General features: G+C 39.7%; 1 protein-coding gene across 1 annotated transcript in view; it reads right to left on the reverse strand.

Annotated features, from left to right (window-relative positions):
* The window catches only part of EEA1 (early endosome antigen 1), an 80,917-nt gene that overhangs the window by 44,871 nt on the left and 12,674 nt on the right, over positions 1–23,372 (reverse strand). The window contains exons 6-9 of the mRNA XM_043967699.1: positions 11,079–11,417; positions 5,593–5,742; positions 1,493–1,612; positions 359–562 (exon numbers count right to left, since the gene is read on the reverse strand). Of these exons, the coding sequence (XP_043823634.1) occupies positions 359–562; positions 1,493–1,612; positions 5,593–5,742; positions 11,079–11,417 (813 nt within the window). The remainder of the gene's footprint in view (positions 1–358; positions 563–1,492; positions 1,613–5,592; positions 5,743–11,078; positions 11,418–23,372) is intronic.

Raw genomic sequence — 23,372 nt, forward strand, 5'->3', positions numbered from 1 at the left:
TCAGTTCGACACACCAATGGGCTATCCCTGCACACGTGACCGCCTGCCTTCCTAGAGGTACAACTGAAATTCTATCTGCCCTAACATGCAAGGCTCTTCCATTCAACTCGGCCTAATTCCTTTACCCCAAATCTCATCTCCCTTCTTTTACCGTGGTCAGTGTACTTACACAGTTCATAAACCAAACAAATTAAAAATCTAGTATTTCATATATCAACACAAAATACTCAGAAATCTATATTAAGATAAAGAGTATACACACACACACACACAGAAAAGGAAATGAGGAAGGTCAATGGAGATTTTTTTAAGTAGCAATGTGTTGGAGATAGGGAGAAAGCACATCTGAAGATCTTACCTGCTCTTGTAATGTGTGGTTTTTCTCTTGTAACTGGTTAAGAACAGCAGTCTCTCCCTCACCAGCTTGAATTTTTGCATAAAGATCTTCTCTCTCTTTTTCAAGTAATGTAATATTCTCCTTACTCTTCTGTAGCAAGGCTTCAAGATTTTGGATTTTTTGGTCCTTATCTCCAATTTGACGCAGTACTTGTTCCAAATCATTCTGGAACAATGGAAAATGGCTTCCTTAAGGACTGAGACCTTAATACATAAAATGCTACATATCAAATTTCATAACTCATTCCCATATTCATGACATCATAAAATGGTAAAGACAATTAAACTAGTGGTATCCTGAATTTTATAAACATACTTTATTTCCATAAAGAGTAGATTTTTGAGTAATCATAATGCAGTTAATGAAATTTTTCTCCCCTCTTCTTTTTTTAGGAGAATATGAACGTAAAAAAATGTCAGTTATTTTAAAAAAATTTTTTAAACCCACTTTCTAGGGCATATCCTGAAATTTGTATATATTCAACTTCCCGCTTCTCCTTTTACACCTAAAAGCTGGAAGTTGCAATGAAAGAGATTTCAACTTAAGAAATCTCCTTATAATTAGTGTTGTTCCAAAACGGAACATACTGCCAAGTGCCCAAGACCAGAGGTTTTCAGACATAGGCTGGATTGCTTCTTGTTGGGAACAGTGTAGACTGGAGTCCTCATTTGGGTAGAGAATACAGCTAGACAGATGACCCCTTATGTCCCCAAAACCTATCATTCCATTAATAATATTGGTATTATGAATGATGATCCCAAATTATTCAAAGATACTTCATCAAAAGGTACTCAGTGTCTAACGTAGGGGATACAGAAATGCTCACTATACTGTGTTTGTTAAACCACAAAGGTCTTCTTTCTCTTTCCCCCATATCCAATCTGTTACCAAGGTCGGCTGACTTCACCTTCATAACAGGTAGGATTCAAATCCGTCTCCAAGCTGAGGGCTCTTTCCAATATACCACCTCAATGTAACCAGAAAATTAAATCAACCATAAAACTCATTTTTCTCCAGTCTTTTGGACAACCCAATTGTTACTATGTGCCTGGATCTCCTTTAGCCTGAAAGGAGAAGCTCCCCCAGGGCCTTTACCTGGGCTTCCCGAAGCTTTGCGGTCGTGCTCTGCTGCAGGGCCTGTTGCTCTTGATGCTGCTGCCTTGTTTTTTCTAATTGATGCTGCAGCTCAGTGGAATTTGTTACTTTTTCCTTCAACTTGAAAGAGAAAAGTTAAGACTGTTAATAAAAAGCAAGAGGTATAATGTAGAAGTTCAATTAAATTCAACCAATGTTTATTAAGTGCATAATGTACTCTATTAGGTGTTGGGCGAAAACAAAATAAGTAAGACATATTACTTGCATTTAAAGAGCTTACAATTCAGTATAGGGGATGAAATATGAACGTGAATAACTATGAGACAACTTAGAATATAATTTGGTGTGTGTGAAGTCACAATGGCACAAGAAATTTAAGGGGGAAGATCCGAGGAATTGAATTGCTTTTAGTTCAAGAGACTGGGAATGACTAAAAAGAGTATGAAACACCTGGGCTGCACCTAAATGAAGAGCAGAATTTCAAGAGAGGTTGATATGACGTGAATGGAACTCATTTAAGAAACACCAAGCAAGCTGGGTGCGGTGGAAAATGTAAAAATGAACAGAAGTGAAGAGGATGGTATCAGGAATAACAAGTGGCCTGGTTTGGCCGAAATCAATCACCTAACAAGCATTTACTGAGTGCCTGCTATATAAGGCAACGGTGCTCAATTTATACCTTAAAGGAAGGTGGGGATTCTGTGAGGTAGAGCTAAGAGGAGAGAGTATTGCAAGCAAGGCGAATGACTTGTCAGTGGAGATAGCAGTCTCAATGTAACATATGAGGCACACACAGTCCTGCTGAGCCAGATCTTGAGAGTGTGGGTGGGGAGAATGTAAAGAGAGATTGGAATTGGGCTGTAAAAGACTTTAAAAGCTAAATAAAAAGGTGGGGGGGGCAGCCAGGTGGCGCAGTGGATAAAGCACCAGCCCTGGATGCAGGAGGACCTGAGTTCAAATCCGGCCTCAGACACTTGACACTTACTAGCTGTTGTGACCCTGGGCAAGTCACTTACCCCTCATTGCCCCGCCAAAAAAAATAAAGCTAAATAAGGTTGATCTTAGGGATAATAGGAAGCTATTGAAGACGATTGGGCAGGGAGTACATGGTCAAATCTCTGCTTCAGCAACTGTGTATAGGCTGGACTCGAATGAGGCAGGAAGACCAATGAGGAAGGATGATGCAAAAACCCAAGTGAGAGGTGAGGAAGACTTGAACTAAAGAGGTAACTGTGAAAATGCACAGAAGGGTTGTATGGGAGACACTATGAAACAGGGTACATGAATGGGCATAGTATGAAATAAGATGTCCCCAGACTGAAAAATATCTCAAACTTAAGGTATTTGCATTTATCCAATAAAAATGGTAAATGAGTAAAGTTTGTAGTTTGGGGTTTTTTTTGATGGATCAGTGACATGATCAGGTCCATGCACTAAGATGGTTTTGGCAGCAGTATAAAGAATGGACTGGAAAGGAGGGAAGCTAGAGACAGGCCCGTTAGAAGGCTATTAGGAATAGTTCAAGCAAGAGGTAATCAAGTCCTTACAAATGGGTGGTCCCAGAGATCGGGAAGGAGGGGATGAAGGAGGCATGGAAGACTGCACAGGGAAAATCAATAAGACTTTGCAAGTCACCAGATGTCAGATGTGAAGGAGACTCAGAGATGACTGAGTGAAGAGGTCAGAGGCTGCCATATGTTGCTCTAACAAAGTAGGACAAAAGTAAATGCCTTTCAATCTCCTCTAGCCAGCACAGCAGTTGCTATTCACATAGAAGAGAGAGGTTGCTGGGGTGAAGAGAAAAGTTTCCTTACCACCGGGAGATCTATTTCAGCCAGAGGGTATAAACCCTAAAAACAAAAGGTATTTCAAATTATTAATCAGGTAACACACAGTGGAAGTGAGAGAGGCAAGGAAGACATTAGGAGATGGAGCCAATCAACTGAGTCAGGAGTTCAGAAGAGAAAAGATTAACAGCCCATTCTAAGAAAAGCTCAAAGGACAGATGGGGTCAAAGCTGAGGCAGCTGCAGCTCTTGGTGCCTCCTGGATGAAGAGCCTGTGGCTTAGTAGTCCAGAGAGCTGAAGCAGGCCTTCTAGCTAAGTGGCAGGGCTGAGGTGTACCCTTCCCTGCTGCGCAGAGAATTACTAATGACAGCACTTGCAGGAGTGGAGGTCTGAGTGGTTGAAGGCAGTCTAAAGATAGCACCTCAGCTGAAGTCTGGAGCTAGGTACTGAAGGAGCAGAATGAAAGAGAGGAATGAAAGGGCTTTACACCCTTTCCCATATCAAGAGAAATGCTTAATAACTGTGGCCCCACTCAGGATAAAGCAGGTGGCTTGTGTGTCATAACGACCACATCTCTAGTAGACTGTATTTCAGGTCATTAGCTGACCCTGAGAACAGCTGGAGCAGACAAAGCATCCAGCTTTCAGGTGGCGGAGAGAGGCAGAGAAGGCAGTCTAGCAGACAGCAGCACAAAAAAGGACAACAGCTTATAGCCTCCTAGGTGGGAGCTGCCCCTCTGTGCATGTGTGTGCCCTGGTCACATGGATTCTCGTGCATCTGGGCCCCAGGATCTCCAACATTATTCTTAGGAAGGTAGTAGGCTCTGCCTATCTAATGCGTATGTAGTTATGAAGAGTGAGTTCAAGGTTCATGAGGGGGTATGTTATATTATTCCCTTATTTACATCTGCTATCGAATAAACCCAACCTAAATGTGTTCTATGTCTGACTGGTAAAATATCAATGGGAGCTTATGAGCCATAAGCTGGAGAGGACTTTGGCCCCAAAACACACACAGAATCTGGGAAGCTAACTGTGAAACCCAAGGGCTACATAAGATAATTCCCTCAAATTCCACATCTCAAAGGTCTAAACAAAACAACATTTAGGTGTTATGAAGGATCTATATTAGACACTATTACAGGGCTGCAACAGAAGGAAATTGTGAACAACAATCCTGTTCCCATGACAAATACATCTTTCTAAAGAGAATGCTCCCCACAAAAAAGGTACATTTCTAGGAAACTATTCACTGAATGTTTATCGCCTGTTTCTTATTGACCAGTATCCTGGACTTAATGCAGATCAGACTTTTTTCTACAATAACTGTCCTTAATCATCTGGTTTCAAAAGAACAGAAGGACCACATGGCACCATATCAAAAATTCTGAGTCCAGACACCTAAAAGAGAGAGAACTACTGGCTGTAAAAATGGCATTTCTTTTTGTGGGCAAAAGGATTTGGCTCTTTGGGATAATATGAAACTTTTAATGGGTCTAATGACAAGTGAGGTTTTTACTAAAATATGCACGTCATCTTTTAACAATATCTTTCAATACCTTTAACAATTTAAAGAAATAATTATAATTCTTAGATGACATCAAGGATTATGTAAACTGTCTAAATCCTCAAGGTAGTAAAGAAATAAGTTGAGATAAAATCCTCACTATATTCTAATTTTATAACTTCATTAATTTTCATTCTGTTTAGGCCATACATCTCATCCTCAACAACTTCATCTATGTCTACCATCCCACTCCAACCCCAGATTTTCTGCTTTAAGTTGTAAGAAAACCTTTTTATACAGGCACTCAACAAATACTTGTCAAATGAATAAATGAATACCCACCACTACAAAAGGAATATTGCTAATTCCACTGTACAGGATTTCATTCTCAAGACCATTTGGAAAATAACCACAATGAATAAAGATATAATATTTAGTGAAGATTTCTTTTAAATGTGAAAAAAGGTTGAGAATCACAGAAGCTATAAAGAAAACATTTGATTAAACAATCTTCTTAAACATAAATAGTTTTAAAAATCAATGAAAATTTAAAATTCAAGTACAAAGCCCTTAGAGCAGAGAATCTTAACCTGAGGTCCATGAACCTTTTTTGGCAATATTTTGACAACTGTATTTCAATATAACAAGTTTCTCTTGTAATCCTGTGTATTTTAATTTTATGCACTTAAAAATCTTATGGCGAGAGGAGGACTAATAGGCTTCAGGCTGCCAAAGAGGCCCATGACACAAAGAAGGTAAAGAATCCCTGCTCTGGAGAAAAGTAAGTAAGTGGAAACACTGGCCCACCTGTTCTTCTAAACGAGAGAGTTTTAATTGCAGATCAGCCACCTGTTGTTCTTTATCCATCAGCTTTTCACTGGAGAGCTGTCTCTGTTCTTTAAGCCTGCCATGGGCCTCACCTAGCTGCCGTTCTGTCTCCAAAAGTTTGCTGTGGAACTTTAAAAGAAAAAGTAGTTAATGAATTTTCCCACCTATTACACCGTATTTAAGGGTTAAATACGAATGAGAACAATACTCTAAATTTCAATGTTGTTGTGAATAAAAATAAGAAACTATGGTGTCTCTTTTCTCAAATTCCTCATGGATTTTAATTATAAATGTTTGATTCTTTAAAATGCCCTATGCCCATGCCTTTCAGTATACACATTTCAAAAAGGAAAATAAGAAAGGTTTCCTTAGATAATTCTGACCTACCAACTACAGAAGAGAAGAGAAGAGGTCAGCCAGTTGGTCAGCAAGCATGCATGTATGAAGCACTTACTATGAGAAATAATTATTAATAATCAATATCTTGGGGGACTCAGAGATCTTTGTCCCTCCCCCACTCAAGGTCTGAGTTCTCCAAGAAAGTAAGATTCATCTGGGTGAAAGCAGACACTAAACTCACAAGAGGAGCCTCGGGTGGAGACAGATCCAGTAATGTAGATAGCCCAAGGCCTTTACTGACAAGATTAAACCACACCTAGATGAATGGATTTTGCCCTGAGCAGCTTGAGTGGGGGTCTTGCATTCCTTTCTCTGATGTCATCCCTGGATTTCATTTTAATATAAATCACTTCCAAATCATGTCAACCAATTAGATTTAAATAATGCTAACCAATTAGATTTCTTTGCTGTGTGATAGACTTCCTACAGTAGAAGGGTACATGAACCTGAACGTGAGGAGGGGGTCTTTGGTCTGAGAGAGAGAGCCATAGACCTCATTTTATTAATAACCCACCAGCCATATTAATAAAATCATTAAATTACCCAGACACCATGTCTCTCATATTTTTAATCATCACATTACTTTGTGCCAGGCACTGTGCTATTATTCTCCGACCTTATTTATTCATCTTTACAAGGATAACAAAGACTGTAGCACCTTTCTAACAGGGTGGTGAGATAACATAAGGAAAATACCTAGTAAACCACCCACTGCTATCATTACATATGCAGCTAAACATATAGAGAAGCATGGAGCAAAAAGGAAAAAGGAAATCCAGGCCAAGCTCTCCAGGAAAATTTGAGGGAGCAAACCATTGGGCTAAAGGATTCCAAGGAGGCTTCACAGAGGAACTGATGCTACAACATTTAGATAAGGTAACATTTATTCCTACAAAGATTACATTTTAGTAGGCAGATAAGACACACTATCTCATCCTGTCTATTCTAATGCTCTGCCAGTTACTAACATTCTACAGGAGGTGAGAAGGTAAAATGTTGTTAGTGACTTGGAGTGGGGAGAGGCCCACGGAAGAAGCCTTCCTGCAGAAAATGGCTTTTAAACTATACTTTAAGGATAGACAGAAATTCAATAGGTGAAAGAGGACATCTGAAATATAAGGAACTGTGTGAGGGCCAAGAGGGAGAAGAGCACAGAACACAATCACAACAGAGTGCCTTCTAGTGACAACAACCCCTATGCATATCAGGCCTTTAGTTTCTTGCCCTGGTTTGTCATCAACTTGAGTAGGGCTTCTTACAAGGTCCTCTCACTAACATTCATAACCATTTGTGGAATATGTGGTAAAAATTAGAGAACTCTCCATAGGCAGCTTTTAAAGGACCTCCCCTTTGGGGGAAGAGAGGCGGAGGCTGCTTCCAGAACACTAGGCATCTTCTGGGACTTGGCCTTTTTCCTGCTTGGCCCTTGTGATTGGCTCTGGTAGCTGCTGTTCTGGCCCATGAGCAACTGTAGACTTTCAGGTTCAGTGAGTTAATTATGGAAAACCCTAAATTCCTTTGAACTAGCTTAATTGGAAATGGTCTGAGAATCGCATAGGTTAAGTTTAGAGTTAAGAGCATTTCTCTGTATTTCTATTTTTCTATTTCCTTATCTTTGATTTTTTATTAGTTTTACCTTTGTTGTTTAATTAATTCCCAAGTAATAAAATCTGATCCTTTTGTGAACTAAAGCTTAAAGGCTCCCTTCTTATTGGCCTGGGAGAAATAGCTAAAAAGGGCAGTTCAGAGGGGAGGGTGAACCTAAAAAGTTCCTTATATTTCCGGGACCCCAATATTAAGGCCACTCACCCAAATAATACTCCGTATATCAAATTTTGGCCCTCACAAGTAGAGGTCAAAGATCTGACAAGTCTTGGGAGTTTCATCAAGTCCCAAATGCAGTTCTCATATTGTTATTGTTAACATGAGGTAGAAGGAATGTTGGCTGAAAAGTGTGAAGGAGGGAGACTCACTGAGAATGAGAAGGATCACAGTTTTAGGATAGGATCCACTTTGGGGATCGCAGTTGCAAGGATAGACAGGAGGAAGATGGCAGGCTGATTAAAATAAGGCTAAGGCTTCCTACTGATACAGTATGGACCTGCCCCTCCCCCCTTCCAGAGTTCTCTTACTAAGCAGGTTCACAACCTCAGGGTGTTGTTTTTTTTTTTTGGTGGGGCAATGGAGGTTAGGTGACTTGCCCAGGGTCACACAGCTAGTAAGTGTCAAGTGTCTGAGCCCAGATTTGAACTCAGGTACTCCTGAATCCAGGGCCCATGCTTTATATACTGCGCCACCTAGCTGCCCCCCTCAGGGTGATTCTTGAGTCTCATTCACCTCAAAGATCCAAGCACTTGCCAAATCTTGTCATTTCTATTTCTACATCTGCTCTTGAATTCCTACCCTTCTCTCTACCCACAGAGCCACCACTCTTGTTCAGGCCCTCACCACCACCTCTCACCTTGACTACCATAACAGCTCCCTAATTATTCACCCTGACTCAAATCTCGTCCCACTCCTATTCATCTTCCACACAAGATGCCAAAATGATTTCCCTGACAATACCATTCTCCTTCGCTCTCCCTCTGCTAACTCTAGCACCATCACTACAGAAGTTCTAGCCTCCTTTGTTTCATAGGTTGTCATGGCCAAAAAATTCATCATCAAGTGGCATCTTGCTTATGATAAGCGTCTGTATTTTGCTAGGTTAGGCCTCAGAGATCAGACCCAAATTGTGGATATTGTACTAAAAGCTTTTCTTGTATGTCAGAAGCTGCCAGGCCTAACTGTGCCGCCACAGCCTTCAATAACTTAGGGGTCATTTCCATGCCTTGATGAGGCACTAGATTTAGAACAGAACTTTGTCAAGGCATCACGGTGTAGGAAATAAGGTACCGGACTTGGGAACAGGAATGTGTGAGATATGTATCCCACTTCTGATATTTACTAGGTGTCTGACTGGAACAGCCTGAGCATCAGGGGTCCAGTATTCTCATGCCTACTTCACAGCACTGTTGGTGAGGCAACATGCAAACTTCGGAATACCAAACAGCGAGAGCAAAATAGAATCATATAAAAGTGGAAGAGATTCATCAGGAGAGTTCCCAAATCAACCTGGTGAGCTTAGAAGGACATGAGTCTTTGTTTGGGACTTTGTATCTCATTGAGAAAAATAAAACGGTTTGAGCTGTTGTGGGTCCTCTTCAGTCCCTTGTAGTTTGGACTTCCCTCAGAAGGAAAAATGAATTTGAGATTACTAGAGAGGCAATCCACTTTTCATCAAACATGAAGTTTCAGAATAATTTAATCACATGGGCAAGTCCCTGTTTTTTGATATGCCCATATCATGGACTTAGTCCTTTTGTGTCTTAGTCCTTCTAGCCCTAGGGGCAATGTGTGTGATCCTCTTCCCTACCTGCCACTTCCCACCCCGCCCCTTCCTTCCAGGCTGGCATTGTACAGGGAGGTGCCCTTTATCTTTCTAAAAGATTATATACCAGGGCAGCTAGGTGGCACAGTGGATAAAGTGTTGGCCCTGGATTCAGGAGGGCCTGAATTCAGATCCAGCCTCAGACACTTGACAATTATTAGCTGTGTGACCCTGGGCAAGTCATTTAACTCTCATTACCCTACAAAAAAAAGATGATGATTATATCCCAGACCATTTTCAGAACTCGACATTATCTAAGAACTCCCCCTTCCTCTATCTGGGAATCCAAGGGATTCAAGTAAGGAACTGGGGGAAGGGTTATCTACTAAGTCTCTTCTCAAGCAACATGTAACTTACAAAGTGCTTTTACCCAAAGATAGTCAGTCATCAGAAGCTTTCCAAGCAAATAGGAGGCAAGGTAGAAGGCTGTGTGCATGCACAGGGTCCCCCCTTCACATCCTCATCCTGCCCAGACCATAACCTTAAGGTCTGCTCTTAGCTTTGTTGCTCGATCAGAATCTCTCCGGAAAAGGAAAAGAGTTGAAGGAACAACTGTGCAAGTGATCTCCTTTTTTATAGGCTAGCACAACACAACAGCCCAAGCAAACCAATCCATCCCCAGCTGATAAGATCCGAAGCTCACCACCCTTTGAGCTCAGAGAATTCCCTGATCAAACATTAACAGAAGCAAAAGGCTGCAGCCCCTATAAAAAAACCTCTTTCTATTGCATGAGCAGACACAGTCAATGTATCAATTTCTTTACTCAATTGCTTTTCCTTTTTTTAAGCTCTGGTACTACAAAGGATGCATTCATTGGGCAGGAGAAAGAAAAGGAATATAGTAAAACATGAACATGATCTAAAAAGTAAAGTCCACGAAAAAACAGACAAAAGGAAAAATAATACTGTACAAAAGATTCTTAAAGGTGCCCAGGCTGGTGAATTACAGCAGAGTTAAAGAATCTGCAAATATAGCTGTCCTACTCACAGCAGATTCCATTCACCTCACTCATCACCCATTATATGATGGTGCTATTCCCAGCCCTGATAGAAGGAAGGCTAAACACAAGCAGGAGGAAGGGAGACTGAGGTTTATGTAAAAGATATCTAACCTGTGCATTGCCAAAGGAGAACAGAGGAGCCAGTCGGAGAAACAATGACTGGAGAAGAAGGATGTTTTGTTAGACCAAAAGTTTAATAAAGTCAGCTGGGAAGAAAAGAGCTGAGCTCCAGAGACAGCTCAGGGTTGGAGAGAGGGGTTTGGAAGTCTTCTTCAAATTGTCAGAATAGCTGTCTTTTCTGAAGGCAGGTAGAAAGCAAGAGCTAAACCACGGAAGAATTTGCCTGGTAAAGGTTAGAAGCAAGAAAAGGAATGGGCAAAAGGAGGTGAGAGAAGCCCAGTGGCTTAGTCTTAGGGAAGTTGTGGAAGGAGAGAATTCTGAGGTGGTATTTAGTGCCAAATGGTGCAGAGGTGAATGGTGTCAAGGCCAAGCATCATTCAACACTGGATTTGGCAACAGACGGTTATTTCAGAAGCCCATATTTACTTTCTACACTGTGATTAGGATTCCACTGTATAAGACAGGGAGAAAACGCAGTCCACTGGCTCACATAAAGTAACAGGAATGCCTCTTACTTGATTAATCTCACTTTGAAGCTGAAAACCATGTTGCTCTTTCTCATCTCTCTGTTGCTGGAGTTGTTTGAACTCCACCTTGAGATGCTGATACTTGCTCTCGACTTCTGACAATTCCTCCTTGAGTTTCTGGCTCACCTCCCCCTTTTCAATAAGCTCTCCCTGTACCCTCTGCAGGGAGGCTTCAGATGAAGATAATTTTGATTGAAGCTGCTGACAATCTAGCTCTTTTTGATGAAGGTTTGCTTGAATATTCTTTTTACAAACATACTCTTCGTTTTGTTTCTCCTCTAATTGCATGTAATCTTGTTCTTTCTTCAATAACTTTTCAGTCAAATTCTGAAAAACCAATTGAACATTTCATATTAGTAAATGTAACAACTTTTGAAGAAATATAATACATTTACTAAGTTTTAAAAGCAAGTCAGTAATAAGTATCACAATAAAGCAGAAACTAACACAGGCTTAGCATTCACTGTTGTTTAAAACCTTCTTTTATTAGTGGTTCTACCCGATTGAGATGGTTCGAGCAGTGCAACTCCAAACCTACAGTGAACCATTTTTCACTGCAGGATGAAGTTCAAGGAGATAAAAGCTCATTAGCAAAGGACAGGCCAAGATTCTTCTTATTCGAGAATAAAATCTACCTGTGGTACTCTGAATAATCCTCTGGATTTTTTGGGCCTCTTTGGGATCCATAAGGCCCCTGTGAGACATGTTGCCTCTGATGTGGAAAAATCCTTTCCTCCGGAGTGGAATTTCCATCCTTCTGGTTTCTGAAACTCTCCATATCTGGAATCTTCCATGCTAAAAATTTTCAACCCTAGGCTGAGTTTGCCAACCAGGACTAACTGACCAATCCTTGCCTGGCACCTGCCTGCCTATGACATCAGAGGTGGGAAAACAATCCAACACCTGAGACCTTGCCCCTCCCTATAAAACCTATGGCTCGCACTGATTTTGTTTCTAACCAAATAGATGGGTTGCCCAAGCCTGAACTGGTCAGTATGAGCTTAGTATGCAGAACTGCTCTGTGTGTGTGTGTGTGTGTGTGTGTGTGTGTGTGTGTGTGTGTGTGTGTGTGTGAGAGAGAGAGAGAGAGAGAGAGAGAGAGAGAGAGAGAGAGAGAGAGAGAGAGAGAGAGAGAGAGATCTCACGGCCCTAGAATAGACACTATGATCCCAGCCATTTCCCACACTAATTAAGAAGGTGGCTCAGAGAACTGAATGAAGCCATTGGTAACCTGTCAAGGCAAAGGAGAAGACTCTCTGCTAGACCACTAACCTCTCCTGCTGCCAGAAGGCCCTACAGCCAGTGGCTGCTATGGCTGTTGCCCCTGGCCACCCCCTGCCCTCTAGCTTGTGCTCAAGATCCCCCAATGAGTTTCCTGAAGCCTCAAACCTTTCTTTGTGTAAAATGCACAGAATTAAAGGCCTCTGGTTGTTGGACTGGCTGCCCTAACAATTACAAAAGTTTCTTAAGTCCAAAAACCACTCACTACAACTGAGATGCTAACCTTTCTATGAGCAGAAGTTATTTGGAAAATACAGATTATATTAAGTCATTTCTAATTTCTTCACCTAAGAGATACACACAATTCTAGATGACAAAGAAGCTCAAAGTTTTTAAATTTTTCCATGCCTAATTTAAATACTGTAATCTTAAAAAGAACCTCACTTCTCTAAATAGATTCTTTTTTTCTTCTTGGTATAAGTGCTTAAGGTCACATTTAATACCCACTCAGATTTTTAAATGGGATGTTATACTTGTTAAGGGCTAAAATTCTAGCTAGTCTGTCTAAAATATTTAATGAGTGGTCGCCAATAAATTATAAGCTTTAGCAAGAGTTAGACTTTTAAGCATTTATTAAGGAGAATAAGAATTTGGTAAAGAGAGAGAGAAAGGTCTAGATTCCTATCTATTAAAGGGAGAGCGCATTTCTAGCTCCCTTCTCCGCCAGAGTCCAGAGGAAAGAGAGCCAGACCGAGCGCCAGTCTCTTCCTTCCTCCTCCCACTAGTCTGCGTCACTTCCTCCCCGCCAAAGAAAAGACTCCTGGTCTTGCCCTCAAAGACCTTCGCTTCATGGGCAGAACTCTTCTACAGTAAGTATCCAGCAGGTGGCGTCATTCCAATCGTTACATACTCTAAAAAGGTCAGCTGACAAGTACCAGTTTCTTTACTCATGAGGTTTCCCACCAAGTTCTAAACAAAATATTAAATCTAGAACTTTTCCTCAAAATACTGGATCAGGATGCAGTCATCAACTGTCAACTTTGGGTCTCTGAATTTCTCTCTATACTGACATTTCACAGTTATATACAAGCTCATCTGAGCCCATGTCATTTATGTTTGGGTCAGCTACGTGGCACAGTAGATAAAAAGTGTCAGGAGTCTGGAAGACCTGAATTCAGACCTGAGACATTTACTATGTGACCCTGGGCAAGTCACTTAACTCTATTTGGCTCAGTTTCCTCATCTGTAAAGTGAGATGGAGAAGGAAATGGAAAACCACTCCAGTATCTTTGCCAAAAAAAATCCCAAAGGGGTCACGAAAAGTGAGACATGACTGAAATGACTTAATAACTTGAATGCTTAAGATTTAAAATAAATTTTCCAGTAGTGTACTAAACAGCATTCACTGGGTTAGCCATAGTTAATATTTTAATGTACACCTGTGTAAAGGACAAGTGAGGAATAACAAAAGGAGCAAAATCAGGAATTCTTAAAAATGGGATTGTGGACCCTTTGAGGGTCTGTCAACATAAATGGGGAAATATATCTTTGTTTTCACTAACTTCTAAGAGAAATTTAGCGTTTATTTCAATTAGTCTGGGAAAGAGAAGAATTCATGCACTTCAAACCGCCAAAAGAAGTGATAACACAAAAAAAGGTTAAGAATCCCCTACAGTCGTAGAATGAAAGCAAACAAATGACAGGAGTCAAAATTATAGACATTTGCTGACAACAAGCATGAAGAAGACATTTAGGTTAGAAGAAATGGTGTGAGCAAAAGGGCAACAAATGAAGGAAGCCCAGTAAGTGTGACAAGGAAACAGTTGAGTTTGGGGCTAACAGTGGGCAGTTAGTGAGATGAAGCAGGAAGGTACAAAGCACAGCTCTTTATGGTGAAGATTTGGAATTTTATACATTAGGGAACAGGAAACACTGCAGCTTCCTATGCAGAGAAGTAATAGGACAAAAATAATAAAGATAACTCTAGAAGCTAACTCAATCAGATGGAATGGAGGCTGCAGCAGCCTACTTGAAGCTGGAAAGCTGACGACAGCCTACACTAAATAACGGTTGTGGAAAAGAAGGGCTCCTCCAGAAAAAGAATGCTTTCCACCGAAGTTATTAGGCAGCCATGGGGAAAAAAAAAAGTTCCCTGACAATTTCATACATTGATTCATTCTGGAAACATAAGAATTTCTTTAGATCCAGTGAATTCAGTGACCCTTGGCCAAGTCACTTGACTCCTCTCAGCCTCACTTTTCCTCATCTGTAAAATGAAGATAATAACAGCACCTCCCTCCCAGGCTTGTTATGAGGTCTATAAGGAGGCAGTGTTTGGAAAATGCTTAGTACAGTCCCCTGCACATAGTAAATGCTACATAAATAAATATTGGCTGTTACCATCATTATACACTTCACTATAAAAATGAAGTCCTTTTCTCAAGGACTCTGAGTTAGCAGATTTCATTATGCCAAGTTTCTGTCTACCAAGTAACATGGATAGGATACTTAACAAATATTCAGTTAGCATTGACTATCCCCTCTGAGTCTAGGCAAATAATAAGTCAGCATAATATCAGGCTGGCAGATCTGTACTGGGACGTCACTCAGAAGAAACTGCCCCTCCTTAAATCATACCACTTGGGATGCCCTGAAGCTTGGGACAGTGCAGCCTGGAAGCAGGGACCCACTTTAAGGACTTAAAAGTCAAGTAAAAGACAGGCAAGATGAGCAGGCAGAGAAAGTTGGGAACCACAGAAAGTTTCTTTAGTGACAAGGAAGATTGAGGTGCACCCTCAGAAGAGGATAGCAATGTAAGGGCCCTACATCCAAAGCTTCCAAGAAAAATATGAATCGGTCTCAGGTCATAGAGGTTCTCAAAAAGGACTTTGAAGATAAAGTAGAAGAAAAAATGGAAAGAGACATCATTCAGATTCTCTTATAACCCCCCCCACTTAAAATTCATTTGCCTGATTATCCAAATTAGAGGCATTTCTGCTTTGTTATGAGTTGCAGTATTTATTTTATTCTAATTTATTCATTTACTGAGTGTCAGTTGTATACAAAATGCTAAACTACACCTACATTTAAAAGATCAGCAGATACTGAGAGCGAGTCTGTGTCTCTCAGAAGCTAACAGTACAGAGAACAAAAAGTAAACAAAATTTCTTTGCTGTTATTTCAAGGGCAAAGCTCTTTTCCATTAACTCAAAATGTGAGTACAGGCATACCTTCTTTATTGCACTTCACGAATATTGTATTTTTTACAAATTGAAGGTTTGTGGCAACCCTACAAATCTATCAGCACCATTTTCCCAACAGCATATGTTCACATCAACTTTCTGGGTCACATTTTGGTAATTCTCACAGTATTTCAAATTATTATTGTTGTTGTTGTTATTGTTATTATTATTATTATTATTATTATTATTATATCTATTATGGTGATCTGTGATCCATGATCTTTTTTGATTTTACTACTGTTGTGTTTTGGGGTGCTACGAATCATGCTTATATAAGGAAAGCAAGCTTAATCAATAAATATTGTGTGTTCTGACTACTCCACTGACCAGCATTGCCCTGTGTCTCTCCATCTCCTTGAGCCACCCTATTATCTGAGATGCAATTATATTGAAATCAGGCTATTTAATAACCCTAAAGTGGCCTCTAAGTTTTCAAGTGAAAGGAAGAGTAACACATCTCTCACTTTAAATCAGACTAGAAAAGATTTAGTGAGAAAGGAATGTAGAAAGCTCAGGTATGCCAAAAGCTAGGCTACCACCTGATTAGTCAATAGCCATCAACATCCAAGCAAGGCCGTCCACCAGCAAAGAGAATACAACTCACTGGAGGCTCAGATGATGGTTAGCATTTTTTTAGCAATAAAGTACTTTTAATTAAGGTATGTACATACTATTAGAACTATCAAAAGACTATAGTATAGTATAAACATAACTTGTATACACAGTGAGAATCCAAAAATCTGTCAGACTCACTTTATTAGAATACTTTATTGCAGTGGTCTAGCAAGATATGTATGCCTGTACATATATGTTGAAGAATAATTACTTAGATGTGTTCATAGTTGCTGAAATACACACTAGAAAAACAACAGTGCCTTATTATAACTACTGTGTTAATTTGTTCTGACAATTCCAGCATGACAAAAGTCTTCCATTATAGTTGCATCTCATCATATTTGGCCTCCTGCCACCTCTTACTCTATGAAAAGCTCACACTGATCAACAAAATTCTTCTTAATGCTTTCTACTTCCTTCCAGTTCTCTTCTTTTCCTTTTCTTACTACCCATCCAATGGTTTTTCAAAAGTTAATTACATTAATCCCTCCCAATGATTATGGGTGTTCAGGATCCCTGGACCTAATTAGCATAGGATACTCATTTCTATGAATTTGATTACCCATGTATATGGCAAAAGGTACACAAAAAGAAATTACTAGTAACAATACATTCACAAAGTATCTCACTGTTAATCATCTTTGAAGTCAGACTTTGTAATACAAGCAAGCAGGTATTATTTTCTTTACTTAATAGATGAGTAAGGTATGGCTCACAGAGGGTAAAATGACTGGACCAAAGGTCACATTGTCCATGAAATGGCAGAGACCAAGGTACCAATGCTTGTATAACATGAGAGTTGGTACAAAAAAGAATTCCAAATCTCTTAACTCCTAGCATAGGTCTTCAGATTCTTCAATACTACTAGACTGACTCTTAAGGAAAAGATGTTAGAGTTGTTGGGTTTTTCTTCGCATGGGTGTCTAAATAAATGCCATAAAACTGGAATATGTAATATTAATTTTAGTAATCCCTATGGCTCTTGTTTTCAAGGAAGCTAAGGCTCACACTATCCATAATAGCAAAAACCACAAAGGAAAACCAGATCTCCTTCTGCAGAAACAAAAAGTAACTGGCTGTCCCAAGATGACCTACTGTGTTATCATTTCCTGTACTATAATTACAGTGATACAGAGTTTCTGAGCCACACATTTTCCAAAGGTACATTATATATAGTTCAGCCAAGAAAATTGTCTTTAGAACAAGAATTGTTTAAAAAAAAAAAATGTTAGCTCCAGCTAACCAAAAAGCTTCACAATGTATAGTAACTCACTTGAATTTAATTATAAGATAGTTCGAAAGTTAATGATGCAGAGAATAAAGCTGATTAACACTGATTATGAATTTTCTTAAATATTTCTGCCTATTTTGCTTTTAAATAAATGAGGAAAGTGCCCAGGAAAATGCCTTAAAGAGTACAAAGGTAGGAATAATAATAGAATGCAGGTGTTATTAGAATCAATAAATTATGTAAGGAAAATTCCCATTTTACCACCCTTACAAGTCTGGAGATAATACCTAAGGTGAATTGAAAATCTTTACCTTCAAAATAGGCACTGTATTGTCATACTATCAATGTTAATGGGAAATACTAAACTTTTATTTGTTTGCAAATATTGCAGACCTCCTGAACATTACCATCTACAATGTTGTTCATACTATGCACACACCATCTTTTTGGTTTTTTTACCTCTAATGACTATCTGATTAAGTTATTTCAGGGTGTGACTTTCCAACCAGATAATGATTTCCTTAATTTTGACTCAGTATGACTACCTTCTAACACTAACAACTGATGATATCTGTCATAATGATTCGACTTCTACCAAGTAACTGTGTGGCAGGTACAGTGATATGGAAATATGGAAAATTACCAAGAAAGAGACGAATGGGAAGAGCCTATCTCTGCAATCAGAGAAGCCTGAGTATAAATCCCACCTCTGAGAACTGTCTATGTGTCGGTCAGTCACCTTGGACCATCTGGTCTCTATGATATCCTTTCCAGGTCTAGAGCACTGATCCTATAAGCCAGAGCCTGTTTTTAAACTGGAGGCCATAAACTTGTATTTTTTTTTTGATAAGTAGATTTCAGTATAATTTGGTTTCCTTTGTAACCCTATGTAGTTTATGTTCGGCATCTTAAAAATACTATTCTGAAAAGAGAGGTCCATGATCACTGAATTTTGTTTCTTTTAAATGTCAAATTATGAAGGACTTTTGATGAAAAATGCTATCTACCTCCAGAAAAAGAACTGATAGAATCTGAATGCAGATCAAAACATACATTTTTTGGGGGGGAGGGGGGAGGCAATTGGGGTTAAGTGACTTGCCCAGGATCATACAGCTAGTAAGTGTCAAGTGTCTGAGGCTGGATTTGAACTCAGGTCCTCCTGACTCCCAGGGCTAGTGCTCTAACCACTGCCTACCTAGCTGCCCCAAAACATACATTTTTTTAATAATTTATTTTTCTTGAGTTTTTTGGTTTTTTGCTGGTTTTTTTTCCACAATAAGACTAATAGAGAAATGTTTCACATGACTGTAATCTATATCGAACTGCTTGCCTTCTTAAGGAGGGGGTAGGATGGGGAGGGAAGGAGAGAATTTGGAACTAAAAATTTTTTAAAGCAAATGTTATAAATTATTTTTATACATAATTGGAAAAATATATAAGATTTTTCAAAAAAGAAATCAATGTCTTTCTTTACATTGCTGTCATGGATATTGTTTGGTTCTCACAAGATTGCCAAAAGGATCCAGGACACAAAAAAAGGTTAAGAACTCTTACCTAAGCTTGACTCAACAAACTTAAGAGTCTGACACAGGTACAAGGGAAAAGGTAAATCTAAAAGAGGCCCTGAGAAAAAAGGAATGAAAAAAAAGTGAAAGAATGCTGTGGGCAATTTTTTAGAAATTTAATTTCTCTTCTTAAACCACTTAAGGCATAGACAATGGTGAATTTCCCACAAAAGATGTGACAGAACTTTCTTTTTCCCCTCTTGGAATAATGATGTTAGTAATAATAGTAAATTAATGAATGAATTCTAGGAAAATACAGAGGAAACTAGGTTCATAGCAGCATTATGTATGGTAACAATGCTAAAAGGAGAATGTGTCCAGTGGTTGAGAATGGCTGATATATGGACATATGAACAGAGAGTACAGGAGATCTAGTAAAGTCAGAAAGGCATCTATCTGGTCCAACTTTGAGTTGACAGGAGGCAATCAGGACAGAAGGGTGAATGACTTTTTCCATGGCCACAATGGTGCTGTGGATACAAAGACTAGAACAAAGAACAGGGCCCGTCTTCCAGCCTCTTATGTTCTACTAGAAACAAAGCTCAGCTCCAATACAATGAATGGTATTATACCATCCAGGTTACAGCACACAGCCTTCCTTTACGGTAACACGTGATAAACTACAAGAAGAAACTGGGATTCTGATTCTAGTCACTATAACTTGACTGTGAACTGCAGAAGGACTCCAGACAGAAATGGAAATGGATTCAGATTCCTTAACTGTAAAACAAAGATCTTGGACTATACATGATCTCCAAAGTGTCTTCTCACTTTAAATTCTGTGACCCTATAAGGGAAAGGAACCACGGATTTGCAAATTGTGCAAAAAGTAATAATAACCTACCTAGGACTAAATTCCAGGTGGGAGCAAACACTACTTATATGGTCTATTGAACTTGTTCATGTATGTGCTTGACTCAAACCTAAGGCTGTCGCCCATACGTGGAAGGCTCTCCCTCCTTGCCTCGGCCTCCTGCTTCCTTCAGGCCCCAGTCAAAGTCCCACCTTCTACAGGAAGCCTTTCCTGATGCTCCTTAATGCCAGTGCCTTCCCTCTGCTCATCATCTCCAACTTCTGGTTTTTTCATGTTGTCTGCCCTGAGTTCCTAAAAGGCAGAGCCTGTCTTCTGCCTTTCAGTGTTGCCAGCACTCAGCACAGTGCCTGGTGCCTATAACGTACTTAATAAATGTTTACTGGCTCCAAAACTCAGGAAGAACAAGCATGACTGGGAATCCAGAGACAACCAGAAGCTCAGGGGAATAAGGCCAGATCAGACATAAATTTCAGAGCCCCTTCTCAAATAGGTCAACCAAATGGCCAACAGGGCCGCTGCACCTAACAGCATGAGCCGCAGTAAAGGAGGATAAAGGTGCTGGATATAAAAACTGGTGATGGGTCTTACACACACCTTCATAAGCATTTTCATAGGATTTCAGAAACAACTGAAAAGGATTACAGGGCTCTATGAGGATATGATTAAAGAGATCAGAATAAGATTACTTTTGATGTTGTAGACAAGGCAGAATAGAGTAGGAAACAGAGAAAAGCAGAGCAACTGGCAGGAAAACGATTTTTGTAAACCAGGTGCAAGGAAGCTGGAACTTAGATGAGGATTATGCCTGTGAGAATCAAGAGGAAGGAGTAAATCTGATAACAATTAAAGCACACCACCTAGATCTGAATGTGAAAAGCCTATCCAAAAAAGTACTGAAAATATTTTGCTCCTGTTTTGATCATTTTAAGGAAGGTACATGACTCATATTTTGAGGTGGGATAAAAAATTTTACTTACATTTCAGCCAGAAATGCATTTATCCAAAAGTACTGGTAATAACTATTTTTTATTCTAAAATCAATTAGCTACCTGACTTCATAAAAATTCACAGTACCAAATTTTTAGTATTCTTATGACTCACAGGAAGGCAGTAAGGCAGAGTGGATAGAGAACTGGCCCATGAAGTCATAAAGACCTGACTTGACCCGAGTGCTCTGAGCACCTCTCTCTGACTACAAATGGCAGAGAAAGTGCTGACCCTGCACTGGTGGAAGGAGTTTCCTCACCTGAAATTTACCCTTTCCTATGAAATCAGAGGTCCAGCCCCTATTTCTATCACTTATAGAATAGAACAGCTTAATTTTCATTCAACAAATTAACAATAACTAGAAAAATGCTATGTTGGTTTTAGTTCACCAATTATGTGAATAGTAAATTTTTTTCCCTAATAAACATGCACTAGGGATTGTTCACACATCTTTTGAGTTGAAAGATGCTTTACTTTAAATACTCTAAATGGATCTCTATTCTCAACCAGGGGCAGAGATACAGATTACAATCCATTCCTCCTGCCTGTCCACAAAATCATATCCCTCCTCCTCCATGTCCTCCCCAAAGCTCACCACAGAAATGTCCATCCAATTCACTGGGGGCCTTCTCTCACTTTCTCTTTAGATGAAAAGGATACCAGGAAAGTACATGGGTTGTCCACTGGTATCCCCAACCTCTTACCAAGTCACCACCAGCCCATTTATTCATTTTTTGGTCATGCCTTTCTTTGATGACATCTTTTACTACAATTTTCCTTCCTGATTCTGGATTTGTAAAGTTAGGCAGCCATGTGCTTTCCATTGACCTCTTAATGATGCTTATTTTCAATCCTTTGAGGATTACAGCATTTCATGACTCACCATAATGTAACATCTCAGTAGATCAGTAGAATACCAGTATTACAGGACAGGCCTTTAATTAAAAGATTGAGGTAATTAAAGAATGTTCCAGTTTCTCCAAGGCAATCCAGACTACTCTCTTCTTCCTGTTTAATTCTGGGCCCAATTCACTGTGCAGTTGCAGCATCCACCCATGATGCAAATATTGGGGGATAACGCTATAGAGGTTGCCAACCTAACTACCTGTCATAGTTTAAACAACTGATTTTCTGTGTCTGCTTTTTCCTAAATAGATGATTATGGATCTCATATAGGAGATCTGGTAATGGGCTGATGTTCCAGGGCAACAGATACAGTCGGCAACAACAGAAAGCATACCTGGAATACCTCACCATCTATCCTTCAATGTGGATTGGGAGCTAGATATTTCCATGACGGGGAAACCCCCTGGTCTCCCTGATTTGGATCCTGACTGATAACAAAAAGAGGGCCAAACAAGGCTGTCTCTCGTCTTATATTCTGCATAATTATGATGCGATTCTAGGAGTTACTTTCCTTGAAGAAAGCCTTTAAGATGGCATTTTGCTCCATTAAATCAAGTTTATTTTTTTTAATCATCTACATGAGACCTTTCCTAATCCCCTTAGCTACTACTGAGTACCTCTTCCATATTACCTTAAAGTTATATATTTTTATATATTCTGCATTTATTCATATACACATAGTTTTGTACATTTATATATACATGGTTGGGGGGGAGGCAGGGGGTCTCTTCTGATAGATTATAAAGGCCTTGGGTTCAAGACTTCATTTTTGTCTTTGAATCTCTAGTGCCCAGAATAATGCTGGGCACATAGTAACTGCTTAATAAGTATTTGCTGACTGAGTCAACAATATTAAGCAAGTGAAACCTTCCATTCTCTACTTCTTCAGGAAACTAAATTCAATTCAATAAACATTTATTAAGTGCCTATCATGTGCAAGACGTTGTACTATGCTCTGAAGATACAAATAAGAAAAAGAAAGCTGGTCCCCGGCCTCAGGGCATTCACAATCTAAGTGGAGGAACAACACAAAAAAAAAATCAGAAGTCAAGGAGAGCAGGGATGGTGATACCAAAGCAGGGGCATTTGGGACTTGAAACCAAGCAGAGCTGCCAATGGAAATCCTGGCCTCTATAAAGGAGGGTTCTGGGTGGCATTTAGTGCTCCACCCTGCAGCCCTCCAAACAGAGAGGAGAGGAGGCCATGGGAGGTGGGCAGGTGTTGTATTTGGATCCAACAGCTGAGGCAACAGCATAGTGATAAGATTAGAAGTGATCAGCTTATCCTTTGAGGGTGTCTTGGTCTTTGGAGTTGAAACCAAGATCTGCAGATGGAAACTGCATGATGGTAAAGAAGGCATCTACTCTGTGCAATGTAGCCTGGTTCCTAACACCCTCGTCCGGGGGAATCCTCAATGTGGATACAGAGATTTTTTTAATCACCTCAATGTGTATGTGTGTGTGTAGGCTGGTAATTCTTGCTGTTCTTTTCAGGTGCCTTTTTTGGTATTAATAAAGTCCAAAACTGATTCCACCCCTTTGTGATTTTCTCCTCATTCAGATAACCTTGAGATGAGATCCCTTAGTGCCATCCCAACAGTACTGTCTCTAACACAAACTTCTTCATTTATACTTGCTTTCATCAAGCCACTCTTCCAATAGTTGTTCTCTTCAGTGTCATTTCTTACCACCAATGTACCCT

This window comes from Dromiciops gliroides, chromosome 5 (assembly GCF_019393635.1).
Source record: "Dromiciops gliroides isolate mDroGli1 chromosome 5, mDroGli1.pri, whole genome shotgun sequence".
Lineage (NCBI taxonomy): Eukaryota > Metazoa > Chordata > Mammalia > Microbiotheria > Microbiotheriidae > Dromiciops > Dromiciops gliroides.